This window comes from Phyllopteryx taeniolatus, chromosome 15 (assembly GCF_024500385.1).
Source record: "Phyllopteryx taeniolatus isolate TA_2022b chromosome 15, UOR_Ptae_1.2, whole genome shotgun sequence".
Taxonomy (NCBI): Eukaryota; Metazoa; Chordata; class Actinopteri; order Syngnathiformes; family Syngnathidae; genus Phyllopteryx; species Phyllopteryx taeniolatus.
In genome coordinates, this window is record NC_084516.1 from 13,405,374 (window position 1) to 13,429,704 (window position 24,331).

The window sequence follows — 24,331 nt, forward strand, 5'->3', positions numbered from 1 at the left end:
GTTTCATACTATAGCTTTCATGTTTTTTTTTACATTTATTTTTCAACAATTTTTGGAGGGGCCCCTCCATGACAGAGTCGTATCGGGGCCCAGAATCAGGCGCTACGCCCCTGAAGGCAGTTTTCATGGAGAATCCTCAAAATGATCATCAAAATCTGACACCGTGCTTCGCAACGCTGGGTCAAGGTGGGCCTTTACCATTGTGGCGCTGCGCCTCGAGTTGAAATGCTTTGTTCTTTTTTAAACTATCTTTATTTAACAACATTATAATGATAGACTTGGGTTGATAGCATTGCTGTGGCGTCAGACAACGCCTCCAATAATAAAAAAGAGCCCTAAAAAAATCTACTCTTACCTATGAACCCTTTTCGAGGATTGTAGAAATAACATCAAGAAAAGTAACAGATTTTGTTGTGAATTTTCACAGCGAAGTCAATTTCTCTGGTATGAGAGTGGCACTTACCAAGGGGAATGGCAACAGCAAAATGTACATTCACTTACAGTAAATTTTCATTGAATTGATTTTTTTGTTTTCTGTGTGAAATTCATGTTTTGTTGGTTTTGTTTTTTAACAATGATTTTGGGTGCAACTGATGTTTGGTTCATTTTGTGCATGACCTGGATGGCTGAGAATCTCCACAGACAATAAAATATACCTGTTTTGAATTTTATGTTTTCTATTTCATTTTTCTAATTAGGAAGGCTTCCATGAACTCCAGATGAAACTTGCGGGGTTCCGTACCTTCAACAAGGTTAAGAACCACTGGTCTAGTATACCTGCTTCTGATTTGGGCTCATTGGGCTGAAATTTGCCAAAATGGCTACTTCAAACCATAATGGACATGAGTCGTTGAGACTTTTTTCATGCACCCTGTTATGATAGACATGGCCATCAAAATTTGTATCGATCAGTGAAACTGGTGGCTGGGGCAATTTTTTCCAGAGAGCTCTACTGAGTGAACTTTGTTGTGTTCAGGACCTCTAAAAAACATTCTGTACATTTTAACCCGGATACATGCATGCACTGGCGGCACGGTGGCCGACTGGTTAGAGCGTCAGCCTCACAGTTCTGAGGTGCGGGGTTCAATCCCCGTCCCCGCCTGTGTGGAGTTTGCATGTTCTCCCCGTGCCTGCGTGGGTTTTCTCCGGGTACTCCGGTTTCCTCCCACATCCCAAAAACATGCATGAATTGGAGACTCTAAATTGCCCGTAGGCATGACTGTGAGTGCGAATGGTTGTTTGTTCCTATGTGCCCTGCGATTGGCTGGCAACCAGTTCAGGGTGTACCCCGCCTCCTGCCCGATGACAGCTGGGATAGGCTCCAGCACGCCCGCGACCCTAGTGAGGAGAAGCGGCTCAGAAAATGGATGGATGGATGGACATGCATGCACTTACAAAAATTGTTGGGTTTTCACATGTCGATGTCCCCCAAACGGCAATAAATACCTCTAATCATCATCATCATCATAAGAAACAGGGATAACAAAAGGGCCTAAATATACAAAGGACTCAATGCAGGATGCAAGTTAAGGACAATTATATCTGTATATTTATTCAGGTTTAAAATGAGTAGTATTCAAAAAGAAAAGCATAAATGGTTAAAAAAAAAAAAAGACCCTCAATTGCATTTTTAGCATGTATTTGTTCTTTCTGTTAAATATTACACAAAATAAATAAATTCAAAGAAAACTTTTGATCGAGCTTGACTTGTTTGGTTTGCTGGTCTGTCAACTTCTCCCTTCTTCTCACCTCCTCATCTTCTTCTCTGTCAGTTGCTGATCACATTATTTATTCTTCTCATATTTCCTACTGTGCCAGAATTCTTTTATAAGTTAGACCCAAAAATATTATACACTGTACATTGTATAGCAATATATCTTTCTTTAAAAAATAGAAGTGTCCTCATACGACAGATGCGGAATGTCTTTAGGTTTCCATCCTTGTTGCTCCTCTGGATGCGTAGTAGCGTTCAGTCTCCTCCCAAACAAAGTCCCCCTCCAGATGCTCAGCAGTCTGCAGAATGAAGCTTCCCCTGGCAGGACACATACAGTAATGTCCCATCATCGGGGATGCACCACGATGGGCAAGAAGTGAGTGGTTGTGTTTTTCCTTCTGGTCTTCTTCCCCCTCACGGCTTTGCCGTTGGCGTTGAGTCCCACAAACATGTGCTTCCTCTTGTTGCGCCACTCCGCAGAAGCGTACGTGTTGTACTTGTTCTCCTCGATGCGCTCGATCAGGCGACAGTCGGGCCCAAAGTCCCTCTGTGGAGTAGACGCATAGGTGTGAGCGGTAACGGATGTGCAATGATAGATAAATGATCCATGGACAATGTAACATTTCTCTGTGGCTTTCACTTAAAATATAAATACAACCATAACTGTTTTGAAAATGTGGCATATATTGCAAAAATCACAAAAACTTTTGGGCACTTATATGCCAAAAGAATTCACTTTGCTTTTGAAAAAACTGTTTTTGACGATTAATCAGCATGAAGTCCTTGGCAGTTTCAGCACATTTAAAAGTGACAAAATTTGGCAACATGAGAGGAAAAACATGTTTACTCAATCCAGATGCAAAAATATGATAGCTTGATGCACATCGTACCACAATCAATGGTATACAGTATATAAAGTATGTTGTGTCTTGATGTTGATGCGCATGCATTTGCGTGTGCTACGTATGTAATGATTCGTGAATATTCCTTATGTCAGTCCCATGATAGCAAGTGACTGTGTAAAATTAAGATAATGGAAATCATGTCGTATCTCATAGCACATGTTGGATTAATCAAGCATTGTTTATGGCAGGTTTTCTGTTACAATAGAAATGTAATCATGCTGAACCCTAAAATCATAATTGCGTGTTTTAATCTGGCAATAGAATGAAACAATGATTTCATTGGATGCCTCCCAGATAAAGAAGCTAGTGTTGCAGAGCCATCGAGTGTAATCAAATGCCAGCCCTTCAGGCCTGCGCAAATGAGGCTTGTGTTGCAGTCAGAGCACAAGACCACGTCATGGGAATTTAGTTTGGGGGGGCCGTGCAACAGAATGCCTCTTTTTCTATTCTATCGGGTGTCATTTCATCTGCGCCGCCGCAGCCGCTCCGCAGGGACAAACTGAGTGTTGCCTCTTTCACACTAAGGGAGGAGAAAAGCGATGAAACAGGGACTGTACCCCATCGCTCCCCCAAAGGAACTGAAGGGAGAATAGAGACGGTGGAGGATTGTATTTCCTGTGAATGGAGAGAATTCACATTGACTAACTTTACTTCCTGTTGCTGGAAGAGATAGGGAAAAAAATCACCAGTTTGGTTTGATAGTACACTGAAAAATGTACAACAAAGCTGTCACTCATTTAATTTATTTTTAAAAAAAAATCTAATTGTGGAGAAATTTTAGTTTTGAATTAAATGTTTTTGTTGTTGTTGTTGTTTTTTTTAATTACTTTTCCCTACTCTAATTTATATTTACAGCTTAGCACCAAACTGAAATATTTCATTTTGACCAAAGGATTTTCTTCAATTGAATGTGATTTGCGCACGCATAAACTTTGCATTTCTGTAATGTTACAATTAGTTTCAAGTCATGAATGAATCTGTCCTTGACTAGACGGAATATTCAGCCTTGGAATCTGACGCACATACCGTATTGTCCAGAGAGTGCAGGCCAGGTAGACTGCAGCCTACTGGCTATGGGAGAAGCTGCTGCTTAAACATATTTCTTTCTCTCAGATAAACTAGTACGATGCCGTAAAACGTTAAATAACAGCGGAAAAAGCCTGTCCCTTGTGTGAAGCTTGTATGCGTGCGAATGTGTGACCACTGAAGGTTGCTGCCGTGCTTTTAAACTAAACTGTTAGCAAACGCTAGCGTTTTGGCTAACACTGTTAAGTTTTGTTGCAACATTCAAACATGGCTGACATGAACTGAACACGTTCAGGTTGAACTTTCAGGGTACACTTAAATGAATCATTTTCATTGAATCAAAGCTAAAACATCAAATGTGATGGATTACTTTAAGTTATGCAGTATTTTTTTTCCAGTGTAGATATAAATCAACCGGTCATAATATTGGGTACACCGGGAAAATCTAATGGGAGCCGACATAAAAGGTCTCCCTTTAAGCGGGGTTATATTATTTGTAATAAATAAATCATAATTTTCAAACCAATTAAGTGAAGTTGGGTGATTTCCCGTGGCACACCTGATGATTTCCCAGGGCATATTAATGTGGAATCACAGCTCTAAAATATAATAAAGTGTGGGCGGTGGGGGGGATTGGGAGAATTGTTGGCGGGGATATCGTTATATATGAGGTGTGCTGTTTTGTTCATCAGGAGTACACCACACAATGTTGATTTTTGCTTCATCATGTGTGGGGCCCAGAGATGCCGCAACAGCTCAGGCAGCCCAAGTCATTGCTCAGGGCCCTGAGCTTATGGCGGCTCAGAGAAAAAGGCTGACATTGATTTACATCAATGACAAAATTATGACACCGCTTTTGAGACTTTAATGACATGTCAGGAATGCCCAGATTAGGGCCCCTTTATTAGCTATTCCTGGCAGGTGGCTAGTAGGGGGCCCTCAGAGACTTTTGTTTTTGGGGCGGAAGCTTCCATGTTCCTTCTTGCCTGAAGCCCCCAGGGGGTCTGGAAACACCTCTGTTGAGGTCTCACATTTAAAAAATTAGGTCGAACATTAAAATGTCTTTACTTTGCTTTTAAAGATTAAGATCCATCCATCCATCCATTTTCCAAGCCACTTATCCTCACAAGGGTCGCGGGCGGGCTGGAGCCTATCTTCGGGCGAGAGGCGGGGTACACCTTGAACTGGTCGCCAGACAATCGCCAGACATTCACACCTACGGGCAATTTAGAGTCCCCGATTAACCTATCATGCATGTTTTTGGGATGTGGGAGGAAACCGGAGTACCCGGAGAAAACCCACGCAGGCACGGGGAGAACATGCAAACTCCACATAGGCACGGCCGGATTTGAACCCAGGTCCTCAGAACTGTGAGACGGATGTGCTAACCAGTTGTCCGCCGTGCCGCCTTACAGATTTAAATTTTATATAAATAAATACAAACTGTTTGATACAGCTCTTGTATAGGATCTCATTAGATTAAGAAGTCAATGTTGATTCACACACACGCACATATATATATATATATATATGTGTGTGTGTGTGTGTGTGTGTGTGTGTGTGTGTGTATCAACATGAACGAAGTCTAGTAGTAGTCTCTGTTGTATAATTCATAAATTGCCATTTTACATTTGATTTTATTTTGAAATTGTTGTTGGAACGAAATGGTGCTTGTTTTATTTTGAAATTCTCCTTTGAAAGAGGAAATGCTGCTTGTGCAAAAAAGTGGTCAGTCCTCAGATGAGAGAAAGATAGTAATTGTCTTGCTGCCTATGCTAAAATATAAATTGTGTTCATAATGTTTAAACGACTTGCTCGATATATATATATATATATACATATATATGTATATATATGTATTTTAAACACAATTTCTACAATGTTGCGTGAGCAGCTGGAGAGTTTTGCCAACGTTGACATTCGACTGCACAAGTGGACTAGCACCCATGTTACAAGAGAATGGACATACTTTAGCATTTTTACGTTTGAGAGAGGTGCTTCAAAGCTAACTCCCAGAGTTTGTGCTTTCACTGGTCACTAAATGGAGCAGGAGTTCATCATCATGCCATCACAACTTGCACTTAAGGTACAACTATTTATTTTTGTTGCTATTTTTGAGTAAAGGGCCCAAATAGTTTTGGGCAAGATGGGTTCTTTGGGGGTTAAAATGTACTGTTAAGAGTGAGTCCACTGACTTCAGTATGAATTTAAAGGCAATTTGACTGATATTTTTTGTCATTATTTGGAGCTGTGACCAAAGTTTAGTTTAGTTACAAACTCCTAAACCACTCCCATTGTGTGGTATTTTTCTATAAATTCAATTTGTCCATCATGTGTTAAATATTGACTTCCATTTGACTTAGAGGGTTCTTTTAAATGTCATGTGTGGTTATTATTTTATTTTTATTTTTTTTTTCAAACAAATAATACTGTATGTAACACGTAAAGAGACCCCAAATTATTTTAACTGTTTGGAGGATGTTTACCACTTGAAATAACGCATAAAAACAAAAAACTCAAGTGTTTAAGAGCACTGAGTTTGTTTTTGTGAGTTCTTTTGAAAAAGGAATCTCTTCCTGGTCCATATCAGTTCTGATGGGGAGCTCAGTCAATACAATAGACATACTGTAGAGTAATACAGGCGGTTCTCAGTTTATGAGAGTCCGACAAAGGACATTTTGCGCCGATCCATAAGAATATACAGTATCACCACGTGGCACAAGAAGAAACGCTCAGTTACAGCCTTACTTAATGTTTTTTATTTGATTGTTTTATATTTATAGGCTAGAAGTGAACTGAGGACATCCAGTACAAAGGGAAGTTAATCTTGACCACTTTATGTTCACATTGTGTAGGTTAACTGAACTGCGAACCTGACCAAGACCATCTCTTGAGGCCATATTAGTTCACACATCACACTGATTCAGAACAAGTTTGTGTTTGCGAGTGTGAAATATGGTGTTAAATTTATTTGGTTGGCTGAAAGGGGAGTGGTTAGACCACAAACTCACCGCGCCGTACAGCTCTCCCTTCTTGCTGATGGCCAGATAGTAGTTACTGCTAAGGCCCCTGATGGCCACGACTCCCACATCCACCGACTTGATCTCCAGAATACCTGGTGGACAGAGAGGCACCTTTTTGTCAGAAACTGGTTCGTCACATGATTTGGACATTTGTGCAAAAGACAACAAGGAGCGAAACTGAATAATGTTTTTCAGAGAACAATCACAAGTGACAGTAAGCATGATGTTGATGTTCAGAAAACTTTAAATATCTTTTGGAGTAGGTACTGACTTCTGATTGGAAAGATTTTCCTTTCCCTTTTTTCCTTTTCTAAAATGTCCGCTTTAAAACCCTTTTCAAATGTTTATATTTTTCAAAACACTTTTTCTAAAATGGACAGAAAACAAACAGCGCAATTTTTTATCAATTGTCAGTTCAAAACATTGCTTTGTAATGGGTCCTTGAGATTAAAAAGTGATGCGTTTGTAAGATATGTAGATTTCAGCCATCAAATGAACCTTGCCCCATGTTTTATCAATTGTGATGAAGAAAACTTCATGAAGAAATACACAGTCAAAAGTTGCTGTTTTGGGATGTTTGTATGCATGTGTACATGAAGTGGTTCCGCAAATCAACAGAACTTAAGCCTTCACCTTAAACCTTCCCCTAATGACGCATTCTCCGACCTCAAATATGTTTTTATTTATAATGAATCAGGTGCAGACAATCTATTTAGCACAGGGTGTCCTTGTGTGGATGTAACTTTAACAGTTGAGTAAGTGTCCCTCATGCTAGATGTGTTTACCCTCTGAGTGTTAGGAACTATGTGTGTTGAGATATGCTGTAGCTGATAATAGACTCAGTGATGCTCGTGTGAGGACTGTTGTGTCTTTACTTGTGGTATGTGTGTGTGGTTCGAAGCGTGTGTGCATGTTTAGAGTTATCAAAAACTGGCCTGAAGCAGTAGTTCAAAAACTTTTTACATTAAGAATCACTTTAAAAAAAAAAATTAAAAATTTTTTTTTAAAAATACTTGACTCTCCAAGTACCACCATGACCAACAGTAGTGTAGTGGGCCTAAGTGTCTATCAAAAATGTGATTTTATTCCTAAAAAGTACACTGAATATTATTGTAAGCCACTGTAACATTATGCACAGTTTGAAAATGAACACTCTGCTTAAATATAGGAAAATGAAAAATTCTCTACTTAAATTTGGTTAAAATGTCATGCACATACATAAAAAAATAATCAATTAATTAATTAATAAAAATTGACCCACAAAAAGTTTTAAAGAAACTGTTCTAAAGGATTACATGCAATTGTGTTGTAACAAAATGTTTATATATATTGTAACTGAACTGCACCGAGGCAGTGATTCTTTCATGTACCACGAGAGAGAGGCTGCATAGTACAACACCGAGAAACCCTGGTGTAAATTACTTAATTTACAATACTAGCCACCAGATTTCATGTATACCAACATGATTCACAAGCAAAAGGTAAAGGTGATAATGATACAATTACTGTGTAAACCCCCAAATTTCCGCGAACAAACTCGACACGTCATTCAGGTTTTTTTTGTTGTTTTTTTTTTTATAGATTAAAGAAATATGTTCAATAAAGATTTTTTTTAAAAAGCCTTTCCGAGGACCCCTTAGCTGCTGACGTAAGATAACCAAAGTTCAGAACTGTCCGAGCAATGCATGCACAAAACGAGCTAATAATAGTAAATTTACAACAATTGCCTTTTCTGAAATATCCATCTTTTACCCACTGGCTGTCCTTCAAAACAGAATTAAATGTTGTAGAATCATCACATACAAGGGGCCACCTCCATCATATCAAAGCGACGGTTCTGTTATTGGAATACTAAATTCCATTTACAGGGCGACAGAAATTACGTATTGTAGGTTTAAAGTGGGACATGGACACATCACATGTTCATTCAGATCGATCAGATGCCATTCCTAGCGTAGCGTACTGTATGTTTATGTGCACAGAATAGGATTCCAACGATATGCTATGATGTGGCGGCACGGTGGACGAGTGGTTAGCACATCTGCCTCACAGTTCTGTGGACCCGGGTTCAAATCCGGCCTCGCCTGTTGAAGTTTGCATGTTCTCCCCGTGCCTCCATGGGTTTTCTGGTACTCCGCTTTCCTCCCACATCCCAACAACATGCATGGTAGGTTAATTGAAGACTCTAAATTGCCCATAAGTGTGAAAGTGAATGGTTGCTTGTTTATATGTGCCCTGCGATTGGCAGGTGACTTGTTCAGGGTGTACCCTGCCTCTCACCCAGAGTCAGCTGCAGCTCCAGCACGTCCGTGACCCGAGCGAGGATAAGCGGTATGGAAAATTAATGAATGAATACTATGATATATACCAGTGTTGTACTCCTTTCTGTAGCACTTAAGCTCTGTGACCACACTCTAAGCATTCACACAAGCGGAGATCAATTTCTCATTTATTGTTGTGATTCTATTTTTGGCTTTCCGAGAACCAGAATGAGTACGGCACGCAGCATTATTTTTCCCCAAAATGTAATATCAGAGTGATTAGAATTTGAATTTTGAATGGCTTCAGAAAATATTGCTATGGGCATTTGTCATTGTTTTTCATTGTTAGACAGAGAGAGAGAGAGAGAGAAAGGCAGATAAAACTGACTGTAAAGAAGAAACAGTTTAGCTTGAGAAGAAGCGATATTCACAGTCAAATTCACTTTTTACATGCGTCTTCACCAGATGCCTTTTTCATCCTCCATTTTCAGATCGTAACGTGTATCCTCCAGTCTCAGGGTGATTTGTGTAGTGGCAAAAAGTTTATAAATTCCTTTCTGAACCTTCAAGCAAAAAATTTGGACTTTCCTCATGCATGTTCATGACTTTCTACATATGTTTCATTGTATTAAAATTATTAACTGGGTTGTTAGTGGTAAGAGCACACATGTAAACTATTATTTTTGGCTTGCTTTAGTTAAACATAGTCTGCAAAGCATCTTGACAACAGTCCATTCCCAATATTCCCATCAATAAAAGTGTATTTTTGCAGATCGCCAAAAGTATTGTGTTGGCTTGCAATGACGAGACCATTCGTCAAAGTGACGTGCATAAAAAGCATCACAACACATCTCATCCGTCAGCCTCAACACGTTCTGTCCTACCAGAGCGAAGCAGATGTTGCTATGACGTGTCAAAAAAAAGGTCTGTCCGTGGTGCGGTGCTCAAGGCTGCTCCACCTGTTCAAACCCTGCCATCTCCATCCGAGTTTGATGTGGTTTGAGAAGAACCAAAGCATCAAACCCTTTTATGGCCCAATCGCCAGGAGCAGCCTGTCTGCTTGCTGCAGAGTTAAAAGTCCAGGTTGTAATAAAAGGCTTGGATTTCAACAACACTGTTTACACCACATGTAACAACGCGTGTAACACACATACGCAAAACGCTCATGTGCTGCTTTTTTTCCTTCTTTTCAATCTTAATAAGCCCGGTCAACACCTCGCCTTTTGACTTCATGCTCCTTTATGTGGTCTTATTTCTGAAAGGGGCCATGAACTCCCTCCATGTGTCCTCTGGATCACAGCCCAGCGCCTTAATTATCTGTGTTTTAAAGGCTAAGAAAAAACACAAATACTGTAGCTCAAGGTTCACCTAATAGAAAAGGCATGGCAAGGCATCTTCCACTAAATACACTCTGCCTGTTGCCATAAAAAGGAGCTGGAGGCTTTGACTTGTAGCCAAACCCCTCAACACCGCAGACCATATCAAATATGTGACATGAACTGAGATTTATTAGAAGAATAAAGCTATTTTATTGGACATGTTTTTGTTTGTAATGTGGCACAATTACGCAAGCATCCAAGATCATAGCTCACGTTAAGCCTATCTCTTGAAAATCAGTAGCCTAATATGATCACTGCAAAGGGAGCAGGAGTCCTTTGAAACCATGCTGAAAGTATAATTGTTGTGACTCGTTCATTTATAATTTTAGAATTTGTTGCAGTAATAAGCTTTTGGTGTGGTTGTTCATACGGAGGCCATGGTCTGCCTGCCCCGGCGGTACTTTGGTTTTATCATAAATCGGAACGACCACATATCTCTCTTGACTATTCGACTCAACCTTGTCATGAATAGACATCATTCATATCTTTGTCAGCTGCAGGTAAACATGAATAAGTTTGGTGGATGAAATAGTAAGTGCATATATTTAAGTAATTATATGGACCACTATGTGAAATTTATTTCATGATGCTGTAATGTTTGGTGAACTTTCAGGCGGTGTTTTTGTGACGTAGTCGGGTGAAATGCAATACACTGTGACTTGACCGGAATAAGGCCCGGTGATGTGTGTCATGCATCCGGATAAGCTATAGTACAGACTTTCTTTGATCACAACAGCTACTGCCACTATTGAAGCGGATTGGTGTGTGGATAAAGGATTCCTTGTTGTTCCAACGTATGAACAGTCCGGCACCAAGTCTTTGACAATGTTCAGCACAATTGACTCTGATTGCCTACCGACTGGTTCCTTTCTTGTCATACATAGAACAATGTGAAATAATTCCACTCACAGGATGTTTCACTTGGTTGCTACTTGCTTCTGTTTCAACAGTCTTTAAACATACCTTGCAGCAGACTGTTTGATGCTCATTGTCTGATTCCGCAAAACCAAACCAATATTGACCGATCACAATAGTCTTTGCATCCGCAAAGTTGTAAAGTGTAACAGTGTTGACTATATTTGAATTTAATGTAATCCCACTTGATTTATGAAGCATAAAGTGGACATTTGTAGTGATAATAATAATTTAGCCACCCGCTGGGTTCATTTGTGACACGTCAATGACGTGACGTCATCTTTAGTACACGTCTCCGTTTAATGAAATCATCAAGGAACGATTGTCTTACTTCCCCCAAACATTCCTACGTCCTCCTGCATTGCACTGTGAATATCTTCCCTCCTCGATAGAATTTCTGGTGGGAGGAGCTACCATGTAAAGAGACAAGTTAGGAGATAGGACCTAGGAAGTTCCAAATATAGAAATGAGATGCACCCACAATCTGGACTTGCTGCTACTGTACATCAGTTTCTGTGCAAATTGTAGCTGTAATGATCATGCCACTTCGGGATAGACTTGATTCCATCCATCCATTTTCCATACCGCTTATCCTCACTAGGGCCACGGGCATGCTGGAGCCTATCCCGGCTATCTTTGGGCAAAACGCGAGGTACACAATCTGAACTGGTCGCCAGCCAATTGCAGGGCATATATAAACAAACAACCTTTCGCACTCACATTCAGGGATGTGGGAGGAAGGCGGAGTACCCGGAGAAAACCCGCGCGGGCACGGGAGGAACATGCAAACACCACAAAGGCCAGGCCGGATTTGAACCCAGGTCCCCAGAACTGTGACGCAGATGTGCTAACCAGTCGTCCTCCGTTCCACCTAAACTTGATTCCATCATTTGTATTTGGTTCAAATCAAGCGTTACTTTCTCACCATAACTGAACCTTGTAAGCTTTAGTTTGGACCACCTCGCTCTGTGACCTGTTGTTTGGTCCGTACTCTAGTTCGTTTACTTCACACTTGATGAAAGAAGGAAGTGAACACGAGTTTAATTAAAATGGACCCATAGGCTTTAAGTATTAAAGCACCCTAACACTCAAGTATTTTTACATTGGTATAACAATGCAATACTGCAACTGAGTGACATTTGTGGGAATATAAAACCCTTTTCAGCAAAGTACACACAATAAACATAGACACGCCGTTCGAAAAATGCTGTTTATATCTAAACCGTTCTAGTTGGTTCAAGTTAGATCTGTTATGGGTTAAGGCATAATATTTTCTAAAGATAAATTAATGTGGTCAGGAAGCTGAATGAAATAAATGTTTTTATTGATTAAGATTGCATTTTTTCCCTCCCCAACCATCCTTCAAAAAGCTTGAACTGTTTTCCCACAAACCCAAGGTTGGAGTGCAATGTACATTAAACAATTGACTGATTTCATCTTGAATATTGTTTTTAGGACCAACCATTATTGTATTTGACACGGAATGAGTAACATAGTTCATTGTTGCCTCTTCAATTGTATTTCTTTCACATGCCTGGATTCTTCATGCTTTGTGTGATTCGTAAACTGTCTGCGGTAAGTAAAGAAAACCAAACTCCACTTATTCTAAAACCACACAAAACAAAATCACGAGCAAAAGCCCTTTGTTTAAAATACCAGAGGTCGGTGCTCCATTTTTAGTTAGTTGACCTACATCGCTTGACATTATATAAATTCAGATCACCTTCCTGATTGCACCAAGACCACTGCCAGTTATGTCACATAATGCAGCTGGGAGAAACCCAGCATAAATTCAGGGTTCTGTTAATAGGGAATCGATTGAGAAGAGAAGGGAAGGGGTGCAAGGAAAAAAAAAGTGTGACCACCAGAGGTATTGCCATTCCTGTACCACAGTTGACTTTGTAACATGATAAAGTGCCAAAGCTGCTAGTTTCTGTCAAAACATTTCACAGGCCCTCCACAGGAGGAATTATGATTTTAGCTAATGTGCTGTGACGGTCATCTGCATTTCACACATTTTTCATTGGCCCCTCAGCTGCCTGTTGCGGTCAGATGTGTTGGCACTAAGCTTTCGGCTCTATAAATCTGGTCATTTTACACCACAAATCTGATGAACCAGCAACTTTCTCGCCCTCTATATACTGTATGTTTCCACATACGTTTACATTATTTTCATCTTAAAAAATGCTTTTCTTTACTCTTCCTCACTGCCCTGATGAAATTACCTTTAGTCTTTGAGAAGCCTGTACAGCAAATATTTCTACGTTACATACAGTATTTCCGTGTTAGTAATTTGGACATGACAGACTTCTTGAAAAATTCTTCTGGGTAAATTATAGATACCTTCAAATGAGGTGATTACGATTTGTATGATCATATACATGCAAACTTGATGAATGGACAAAATAATTGTAATTTATTATTGATTTATTACTGAAAGTCAATGTACACTTTGCTTTATAGATTTTGTTGCACACAACACACAAGCATGTGTGCAAGGAGTGATGTGAGAGGGAAGGAGCACACAAACAGTGCTTCATCCCTTTGCTAAAGGGCACCTCAACAGTAATCTAGACTAGCATCTTTCCAACAACTAGTTGCCATTTATTTTAGTTGTCGGCAGCAGGCCTCAATTCAGGACCCTTTGGTTCCAAAGCCCAAGTCCTTAATGATGACGCTACTTGCACCCGAAAAGAGTAAACCACAGTGCGTCATTATTTTTCACATTTTTACTTTAGCATGAACGCCAAACCTTTAGGGTTATACTCATTTTTTTTACTCCGCTTACAGTTTTTTGCTTTTTTGACCTCTGACCTTTTTTCAGGCTACACAATAACACATTTGAACCATTAGTATGTTAATGAACCATACGCTTACTTCATTATTGGACCCAAGGGCTGTGTTCAGCTGACCTTTCAACAAAATCTGCATGAAACAAAATAAGAAAAGTCGTTGAATATGGCCAATGTTCACATACAGTGTCGACGTAAACAGGTTAATTAGCGGGCATTCCTGGCTGCGCTATTCTTCCAGGCCAGCTGTCCAGATGCTTCCCTGGACTTAACTCGGAGCCCTCAGCGCTAACTTTGATGACTCCATTAAGAGCCTCACTTTCATGCAGGCGGGGGCGTTACGACGGTGAGGGAATGTCGGAGAGCGGGAAGCACATGGTGTCTGCATGGCAGCACCTCTGGATGTTATCCATCACAGATGCTGTTCTTCACCTCCCACTGCTTTACTGGCCATTAATTGTGCCCCTTCACATATGCCACTTTGTAACAACAACGACACTTTCAGTGTTACACTTCCAATGCGAGGGGACAGACAAGTGGGTTAAAAGTATAAATCACTTCCAAGTAATGGCTTCTGCAAGGCACAGCACTTTAGCTTATACTAACTTTGCTATAATTTACAGTATACCCTGATTAATGTAATGTAAAAAAGCAGCACAGAAAAAGGGATATCCTCATAACTATGGCTATGCATGAAGGCCTTGTGCAAGTTGCAAATTCTGGCTCTTGACTGTAAATATCTCTTATGACTTCACCGTAACCATGCGATATCTCTGACTGTTGTCAAACTGGGTGATTTGTTTCTCTGACAACTTTACATTTTTGGATTGTCAAGCCAGTGTCGTGATCGGCCAAGAATCCTTCTGAGTGGGCAGTGCGTTTATAAATCAAGTCAATGGGACTGTAAAACATCAAGAATAAGAACCTGCACATGCTACTGTGCTCAGAAAGCCACATCGCCCCTCAAATAAATATACCACCAAAATCCTTAAACCTTATTGGAGATGAGTTTTTGGGCTTAATATTATGAGCGTCTCCTCCCAGTCCTGTCTGTTTACATTATGATGATAGTCTGCAAGAACCCCTGAGCATAATATAAACAATAAAAAGGCTTCCCACCAACTCCACATTCTTTGGCATAATACTCAACTTTTGATGCTTCTGCCTATTTTCTGATCCGAGTCTGCAGTACTCCACGGCAGCACCTCAGAAATGAGATTTTCTGCCTGAGACATTCAAAGCAAATGCTCCTTAAATGACCCTGAACATACTGTACATCTGAAACAAGGGACCCCCTCTTCTTCAGGACTAAGCAGACAAGAGCAGCACATCTGATTCTATCACTAACAGTATGTAGGTAAATGACCAAGAAAGGTTGAAATTTTTTGCTGTTAAACATCCCGACCAAAAACTCACCAATTTGTCATTTCCAAATGCAGTAAATTTCAAAGCAATACTTCATTTTCAGTGGTCTTGACCAAAGTCTCTACATGTTGGTTACAGTAAAAGCACATAACATTCTTACTTGCAAGGATGATCATTATTGTGTGCCTCTTTTTTTGTATTGTGAGCATATTAAATGGTGATTGTTTGGCGGGTTCCAGTAAAACAAAAGAGGCCATGAATCAGAAATGGCATAATTTGATCCAGACTTCAGCTTTTTTCAAAACAAGTAAGTTCTATGCTGTTAAAACTGTTTAATTTGGTTTAAACTTTTAGGTGAAAACTGTCAGATCATGTAAAAAATTATCAATTGCGTCAGTAATTTTGTGTGTTTGCTGAGCAATGCTCTCCGTGAAGTTAATTGCTTCAGAAATAGGAAAGGAATTACTGGCTAATCAAAGCATTTAATAGCAAGATAACATGTGATATGATCTTTGCGGCTGGTAGCAGTATAGGGATGACATCAGTGCAGTCTGACTGCACACAGCAATGTTCTAGTGATCTAATGGCATGGCTGCATTTTACGCAATTTGGACCTTTTTGGTGTAAAGTATAATATTTTGGTTCTGATTAGGCTAAGCCCTGCGATTCCCTGGCCACCATTGCAGGGTGTTACCTGCCTCCTGCCCAGTGTCAGCTGGGAAAGGCTCCAGCAAACCAGCGACCCTAATCAGAACAAGTGTTACAGTATATAAAATGGATGGATAAATGATTAGACTGATAGTAGCAAAGTCATGTACTGTATTTTTCCATTGTTGCTCCAGGACTCTTAGTATGTTCACACTGCAAACCAATTCCATTTTATTTGCCCAATGTGACATGTATCTGAATTTTTTCATGTCAATGTGAACAGTACAATTCAGATATTTTTTTTTTCATGTCATATCATATCCGCGCAATGTGACGTCCTGTTTTGTGCTCAGGCGTGTGACGTCATTGATGTGTTCCATCCAAAGTAGAAGTCGCATTTGTTTTTGTTTATGTGAACGACTACATAAAAAGATCGGGTTTAACAAAAAAATCTAAATTAATCATCCATCCATCCATTTCCTGAGCCGCTTCTCCTCACTAGGGTCGCGGGCGTGCTGGAGCCTATCCTAGCTATCATCGGGCAGGAGACGGGGTACACCCTGAACTGGTTGCCAGCCAATCGCAGGGCACATATAAACAAACAAACAACCATTCGTAACCACATTCACACCTATGGGCAATTTAGAGTCGTCAATTAACCTACCATGCATGTTTTTGGGATGTGGGAGGAAACCGGACTGCCCGGAGAAAACCCACGGAGGCACGGGTACAGCATGCAAACTCCATACAGGCGGGGCCGGGGTTTGAACCCCGGTCCTCAGAACTGTGAGGCAGACGCTCTAACCGTCTGCCGCCCTAAATTAATCAAATATCAACAATCATTTTATAGAAATCTTAACAATCAGTTAATCAATTAATCGATTATGGCGCCCATTCCTAGTCAATGTTTGTCTCTCAGCACTCAATTAGCTTGACTAATGTGCTTCACAACTTCTGTAACATAAAAGAAAATATACTGTAAGCCTCCTGGTTAGTGTCAGAGGAGCAGATGGAGCAAATATCAGAGGAAGCATGCAGGTAGTTTAGGTTTAGTGTATGTTTTCCTAGCACAGCTGAATGTAATTGTTGACTTTGGCCGCTTCAGGACGACTATGAGGGCTTCAGTATTTTCGGAGCAGGCTTGCCCCGTGACGTTTGCACACGTCCATGGAGATGTCAAAGTAACTTTGAAGTAAAAGCAACGCTGACACTAACCTCTGCTACGTCCCATAGCTGCTCATAACTCTCTTTTATGGGCCACACTGATATGTTTTCCCAAGAGAACCCTAAACACGCTCATCAAGCGGAGAGAAGGGTGAAGTGGAGCGTCAATATAACAGAATAAAGATCTAGAATAGGGAGAACTGGGACTCATTTCAGGAAGATACTCGACAATGTAAAAAGATGAAGCATATGTTAAATGACTTCCCTGCAATAATTGGAGGTTTAGATTAAAAAGGATGAAATATTAACCATGTTTTTAATTTGGAATTAACTTCATAGTGCCCTACATGTGATTGTTGGATTTAGCTTTGTACTTCGTGTAGTTTTACTTGAAGTTACAGTGGGAACACAGCAGTTGTACAATTCAATATGTGAGCGCAATTTTTAAGGAAAAAAATAGGATTCTAAAGTTCAGATTGGTTTTGTGACATTTCGCGCAAGTGTAACTCGCTGTGAGCATCAATAGGTTAACTCTACAAGTGTTTTAGTTGCAGTCTTTTTTATGACCTTATTCTAAACGAATGACCAGTCACAACAGTTATTTAACAAGAATGTCTTTAATTTTACTGTTAACAGTGGTTAACCGTGTGTTAAATGAGGCACATTTTAATGCGTCGCCGTTGCGCCAGACCGCGGGCGGCTACTAACTAGCTGCTCCCGGGCTGGTGTGCAGTCGGCCGCGACGGCTTTTCTCGGAGTGCACATTGCAGAGACACTGTATCCCAAATAAAACAAAACACATAACTCTTTAAGGAAGATCAATTTTGGCGGGTTGTAGGCCTAACTTAATGTCCCACTGCACGCTGTAGTGGTAGAAATGGGCCATGTTATTATCAAAAAAAAAGTGGCAATTGCGCCAAATATTCACTGAAGGTGCTTGATACTTAACGAATATAGTGGGGGAGGGCTGACTCATGCTAGAACCTGGTTGAGTCAGCACGCCCTCGTTTTAGCCCCGCCCAAAAAGTTTGGACAACTGAGATGGTGAAAAACTGTTTCATGATATATCTCATCAATTCAGTACTTAATTGTTCTGTCTTTGCAAGTTTTCACCACCTTTCTTCAAACATATTTAATCTATTTAAAAACAAAACACGAAAATTACTATGCTGGGTCTCTATTTTTCCATCCACTATTTCCAATGGGAACAAATATTTCAAAATCTGAACAAATCAGAGGTGAACCAGTATCTCCAAAAAGATTGTAAGATTGTAGATTGTGTAGATAGATGTAGCTTGAACTCCCACTATAGCACTTAATGTTAAATAATTACTGTACATGTCATCTTAAGGATACTGTATGTTGTTTCCTTAAGTATACCGGTAATTTGAATATCATTTTGACGTTACCTAGCCATATTGTCAAATTAGAATTTGCTTCACCATTTAACGAACACAGACACGAAAAGTAATGTGCCACATGGAGTAACTTTTCCATTAACAAATCTTGACTGCGGGTCACTAGGTAAGGGTCAAACGTGGGGGTGGGATCTAATTTGCCACGCTAGCGTTATTAGCATGGAGGTGGAAAAACCTACCTTAAATCAGAACGTAAGAGCCTCCATAAATTGGGCTGTATTTCAATTTCTTCCCACCAGTGGCGTTAAAGCATGCATGAGTGCAAGTTTTCAGCCTCGTCGGTGGTCACACATAGACTGCTGGCTCTTATTGTGAAATGAGTTGATCACATGGCCACATGTTGAGAATACAGACTGCAAAGCCAAAGTGATGTACTGTTCTTAACTGTGACAACATGATTAGAAAAATCCATCCGTGCAGGAGATTCATGACCCTGGAGCTGGACTTAAAATGTCTTCATCACCTCTGACACCATCTAATGACGCCCATTTTCACACTGACCTCCTGAACATTACCAGACTACAAGAACTTAATAACTGGACTGCAAAAGCCAACTCAAAATAAGCACTTGGCTCAACTTGTAGACGCTCAACACCTGAGATGGTGCGGTGCAGAGCAGAGTTGGTGTGTTACATTACTGTGTGTGTGTGTGTGTGTGTGTGTGTGTGAAAGCTTGCTTCACGCTGTCTCACCAGCCATGTGTTTTTAATGAGCACAATTCGGCCCTCAAAAGAACACATTTTTGCATTTACAGTACACGCAGGCTTTTGAAGCTTTTGGCACCGGCGGCCACAATCCTATGTTACTTACATATACATATGAATGCATCTATATGGCTTTTTACAAATAAGCTAATTGACAACGTAGTCCAGATGTGCAAACACGTCAAGAAAAGGTCACATGCCAAATGATCATGTGAAACATCACCACAACGTCAGTTTTCTCACTCAGGGGATATAGTGGCTATAATACTAAGAAACCACAACAGCAACTTAAAAACTCCACTGTTCCGGCATAAAAGGGATACAGATCCTCCATTCTGCTTGACCTTAAAGCCGAACAGGGCTAAAAAAAAAAGGGGATATAGCGGCATCTTTTTATTTGAAGGCAGCGATTTTGTTTGGAGTGCATGCTAAATAGCTGGAGGTGGTGCATTAGCGTAAACATACATGCAAGCTTGTGCACAGATGTGCGCACATGTCAACGCATGATTCATCCCGTAGAGCTTCCTCCCTGATCGTCAAATCATTCCCACTTGTAGAAAGTGAGGTTAATGTTATATATCTGCGACCATGCTGCGATAAGAATTGATTTATCTTTTACTTTTCTAAACAAAACCCATGATGGATTGGGCCTCTAATAACGTTACCTGAGGCTGGTATGGCATCAGTGACTTGTTACACCCTTAAACCACTGTGGTGCATGTGTTTGTGTCTTTGAGTGCGTGCGTGCGTGTGTGTGTGACTACAGGCAAGAGAAGGGAGGGAAAAGACGTTAATTGAAATTCCTTCAGCCATGTCTAGCAGAGCCTTGGTGTCTGAGTGGCACAACACACACACACACACACACACAGTCACACTCGTTTACACTGGTCCAGGCCCTAATAAAAGTAGGCTTTGCCATATGGAGGCCATGTGCAAGACTGGCCTCTCTGTGCCCGTTTGTATCTGCAAGTGTGTGTACTTTAGTGTGTGTGCTCAGCAGGAGAAGCTTGTACAGCACTGCAGACAGATTCATTGAAACCTGCAACGTGTATTAAAGTGTGTGACTAATATGAAGGATAATATGAAGACAAAGACCCCCACGTCAAACCACATTTTATACAGACATACTGTAGAGGTAGAAATTATCCATGATGTTATTTTACAATACTGTGGAGTGAACACCGCAGTACCCTCTCCCTCCAAAATCACACTGGATGCACCCTCAGGCCGTTGAGCTATTTTGAGACTCTCTTGAGGTCAGAATGATGAACTGTCTCAGATGTGTTTATCTGCATGTGTTTATGTGTGTGTTTTCTTTTTAAATATTACTACAAATATAAAGCGACAAATCTTTTAATCTTGTCAAAGTTGCATGGCATCCATTATGTAATGGTGGTGGCCTTTTGTAACAGACAATCATGATGTCTTTTCTCTACTACTAATACTACTATTACTGTGGATATGGAATTTTTTTTAAAACTGCAGCTATTAAAACTTACATTCCAAGTTGAGGTAAAATGGAGTTGTGATATGTCTGCCGAATAAAAATGGGCTTGAGTGAAGCCTGTATCATCATTCCAATCGATTAGCACGAAATTGTGCATCTCAAGAGATGCCCCCCTCTTTTAAGGGTTAGTGATGATAGCTGTGTTTAAGATGTTTCCTCAAAGATGGATGACTTTCATTTGGGTCATCTTTTTAATTTGTATCCAGTGCATCATCTTTTTGTCTTCCCAGCTTACTATTATTATTTAGTGCATCTTTGGCAGTATAGACTCATATGAACAGGATGCGCTAGGATACCATGCTTGGACATCATTTGCAAAGTAATTTTAAATCTACTGAGGTTATAAATATAAATGACTTACTGTAAGGGTCGTCCTCACTTTTGGTGCCGTTGACTTTCCCTTTCTTGTCAATGCGGAGGAAGAATTTCTGGTAGGAGAACAGTTTCCGTCGGCGCACGTCTCCCTGCAGGTGGTTGTAGCTGCTGCGCACGTGGCGCCCCACCACGGCGCCTGAAGAAGATGACGACGACGCGTTGGTCGCCCGTGGCAACCTGGCGGAGGAGGCGTGCAGAGGTGCCGGTGAGGAGAAAGATGGTGATGATTCCTGTGAAACGAAGGGGAGTGGTGGGCTCCTTCCTCCAGCATGGTGGCTTTGGTTAAAACTCTGCGGTGCAGGAGTAGACAGGGATGAGGACGGTCCGAGCAGGAGGAGCAGGAGAAGGAAGGCGAAGGGGAGGATGTGCGGCGGGGTTTTGTGGTGGCTGTGGCGGGGGTAGGAGGAGAACCAGGCGACCGATGCACCTTGTGTCACTGTCCATCTACACATGGTAGTGGAGCTGGAGGAGCTGTGGAGGTGCTCAGGGGCTGGTGCATGCTGAGCTGGGGGTTAGGGAGAGGGTACAAGAGCGGGAGAAGCCCCCCTCCCCTGCTTACAAACTTCCTCTTCTGAGGGCACCCACAACTTCGACTCACGGTGTTTAAATTTCGAGAAGCTGTAGGATGTGATGGGACCAGAATGTTGGACTTGCTTCACTGTTTACTCCTCAGAAGCTCTTTAGGAATGTATGGACATCCATAAGTCAAATCATGCACAGCCTGAACAACTGGGAGGCAGGGGAGTGGGGCTCCTCCGTCCTCCCGTCCAATACTTAACTCACAGTTTCCCCCCAAACACACTTAAAAGTCCTTGGACACAGAAAGTTCACTCATATAGTATTAAACTCTAGTCCACACACGTGCTGCGCTCTAGTCCCAGACGATGGATACGATGTAGTCAAATGACGCTCCACTTCTTCCGTATAACACTAAAATATTAAAGCGAAACAAAAAACTGGTTCTGGTTAAATGTACTCTGAAATCCGACACCAAGTCGGGCAGGAAAAAAACAGGTGAAACAATCCAAAATTTCTTTTCAAAGTTACTTAAGCGCCTCTCTCGCACTCACTCCTTCGAGTGTGAGCGCTCCGAGCAGTGCGTTGCCTCTTCTGTAGCTCCCTCTCTTTTTTGGCCCCCTCCTCCTCTCTCTCTCTCGCTCGCTCGCTCTCTCACGCGTCTACGAGTCTCTATCAGCTGTGCGGACTTGAGCCTCATTTCTGCTTTCACCTTATTTATCTGCTGCAGCCCCCCACGCCACCACCCCCAAATGTCATCTCCTAGTGTGATTGGATGTCTATGGAGACCACTAGGCTTTGAAGAACTGTGGTTATTTGTGTGTTTGGTTGAGTCGGGGGGGGAGACACACCCCTCTTTCTCTTTCCCTCCACCTCGTTTTTCTCTCTCCTCCCTTCACCAGACCAATGCTCACCAGCTAAGCGTGAAGGGAAGAAAACATTCCTCCTATTTCTTGACTGTCTTATTTCTCTTATTCATGGAATGAGAATTATGCTGAATGGACTGAAGTTGGGGAAAGCAACTACTTTTCTGTCCATGAAGACTGCTTCGGTGAGTGTGGTGTGAAGGAGCCCCAATCCCAATGCTCATCAAGCACTTTCGGGATGAATTAGCATAACAAATTTCGCCAGGCACCTTTCAGGTCCAGCATCAATGATGAATGGACACAATTTACACAAACCCATTCCAAAAATGCTCCGCATTCATTTTCGGATCTGTTAACTGCACATTTGTAATGTATTAACTCTTGTGACTGTTTCCCCTAGTAAAGCAGTTTCAGTTAAATTGTGAGCAGGAGTTTGCAAATACCGCTTAATTACTAACCACCAATGTCACAAAATATTTTGCAGGGGTGGCTCAATGGCCAAGGAAGAAGCCATTACATTTTTTTTGTTGATGGAATTAGTATTTTTGCTTTTATTAACTATTTCAAAATCCATTCATTCAACAATTTTCTATACCACTTATCCTGTTAAGGGTTATGAAGAGCTATAACCTATCCCCGTTAACTTCGGTATTCAGCATTTCCTTTCTCAATGAATAAAGCATCTTTAGGATTGAGCTCTTGGTGAATGTGTACAATTTGGTGCTTCCATCTAGTGTTGTCCAATCTTAGTTGAGGTCTGCCCTTTCCTGTGTATCTACCTGTTTAGTTTTCAGTTATTTTGCAAAGTCCGAGTGTTGTTAAAAATTTGTCCAGTTAGTTTGACTGCAAATCAAAGAGTGTGATAATATACTGCATACATGTATGAGCTGTTAACGACTGTAATTCATCTTCCAAGCCGCTGAGTAATGTTTATGGCAAATGTAAATTTTATTCATACTGCTCGGAATCTGAACCTTATTTACCAGTTTGTTTGCTCCTACTTGTAAAACACGTCATCCATGACACAGTTTTTCCCATCTTGCGTGGAAAAGGTCTGAGCTGAGTCAAGCTCCTTTCAGCTCAGATACAATCTTGCGATTTCTTTACCTGAATCATCAGAAGCTTTAAATGTCAAGATAAACATCTGCCTGAAGCGCTGCATGAAGGAGGTTCTAACTTTGAGTCTCAGCTTTTCACTGTTCAAGAATCCAGGTGCTCTGACTGGTGCGAGCTTTGTTTAATTTCCTTTTCACATTGTCAGACAATATCGCTTTCTTTTCATCTTCCCCGCACTCGCCCCCACAACCTTATTTAATTTTTTTTTTTTTGCAGGATTGTGATGAAGCTGATAGAAGATAAATACAGTAAAGTTGCGGTATTCTGCTGTGTTTTCTTCCTCATTGTGTCCTCCATTCTTAATCCATCATACATTACGCCCTCTGCTGTTTTTAATATTTGTTATTATTAATATTTGTTGTGTATTGTGTAATCTATGCTGCATCAGACTGACAGCAGATTTAATTTGTTTAGCTACATGAGAGTATCAAAATATTAAAAACAGCTCTTGGTATGATGCAGTGCAGTACTACACCAACACAAACTACAACCATGATTTTAAACACGTTAAGTAAATATCTCTGTGTCAGTCAAAACTTTAACATTATTATCTTTGTGAAGGCAGAATCTTTGATACAGGTCTTGTGTTGGGATATCATTATATTGTGCAGGCGTACCTAAGAGGTGGCATTTTGTT

General features: G+C 40.8%; 1 protein-coding gene across 1 annotated transcript; it reads right to left on the bottom strand.

The window, feature by feature from the left end:
* Positions 1-1,541: 1,541 nt before the first annotated feature.
* On the bottom strand, positions 1,542-22,493 carry fgf10a (fibroblast growth factor 10a). The gene is made up of 3 exons (XM_061747668.1): positions 21,183-22,493; positions 6,657-6,760; positions 1,542-2,261 (listed from the first exon to the last, which is right to left on the bottom strand). The coding sequence occupies exons 1-3, from the start codon at positions 21,646-21,648 to the stop codon at positions 2,061-2,063; spliced, it is 771 nt and encodes a 256-aa protein (XP_061603652.1). The 5' UTR covers positions 21,649-22,493; the 3' UTR covers positions 1,542-2,060.
* Positions 22,494-24,331: the final 1,838 nt, after the last annotated feature.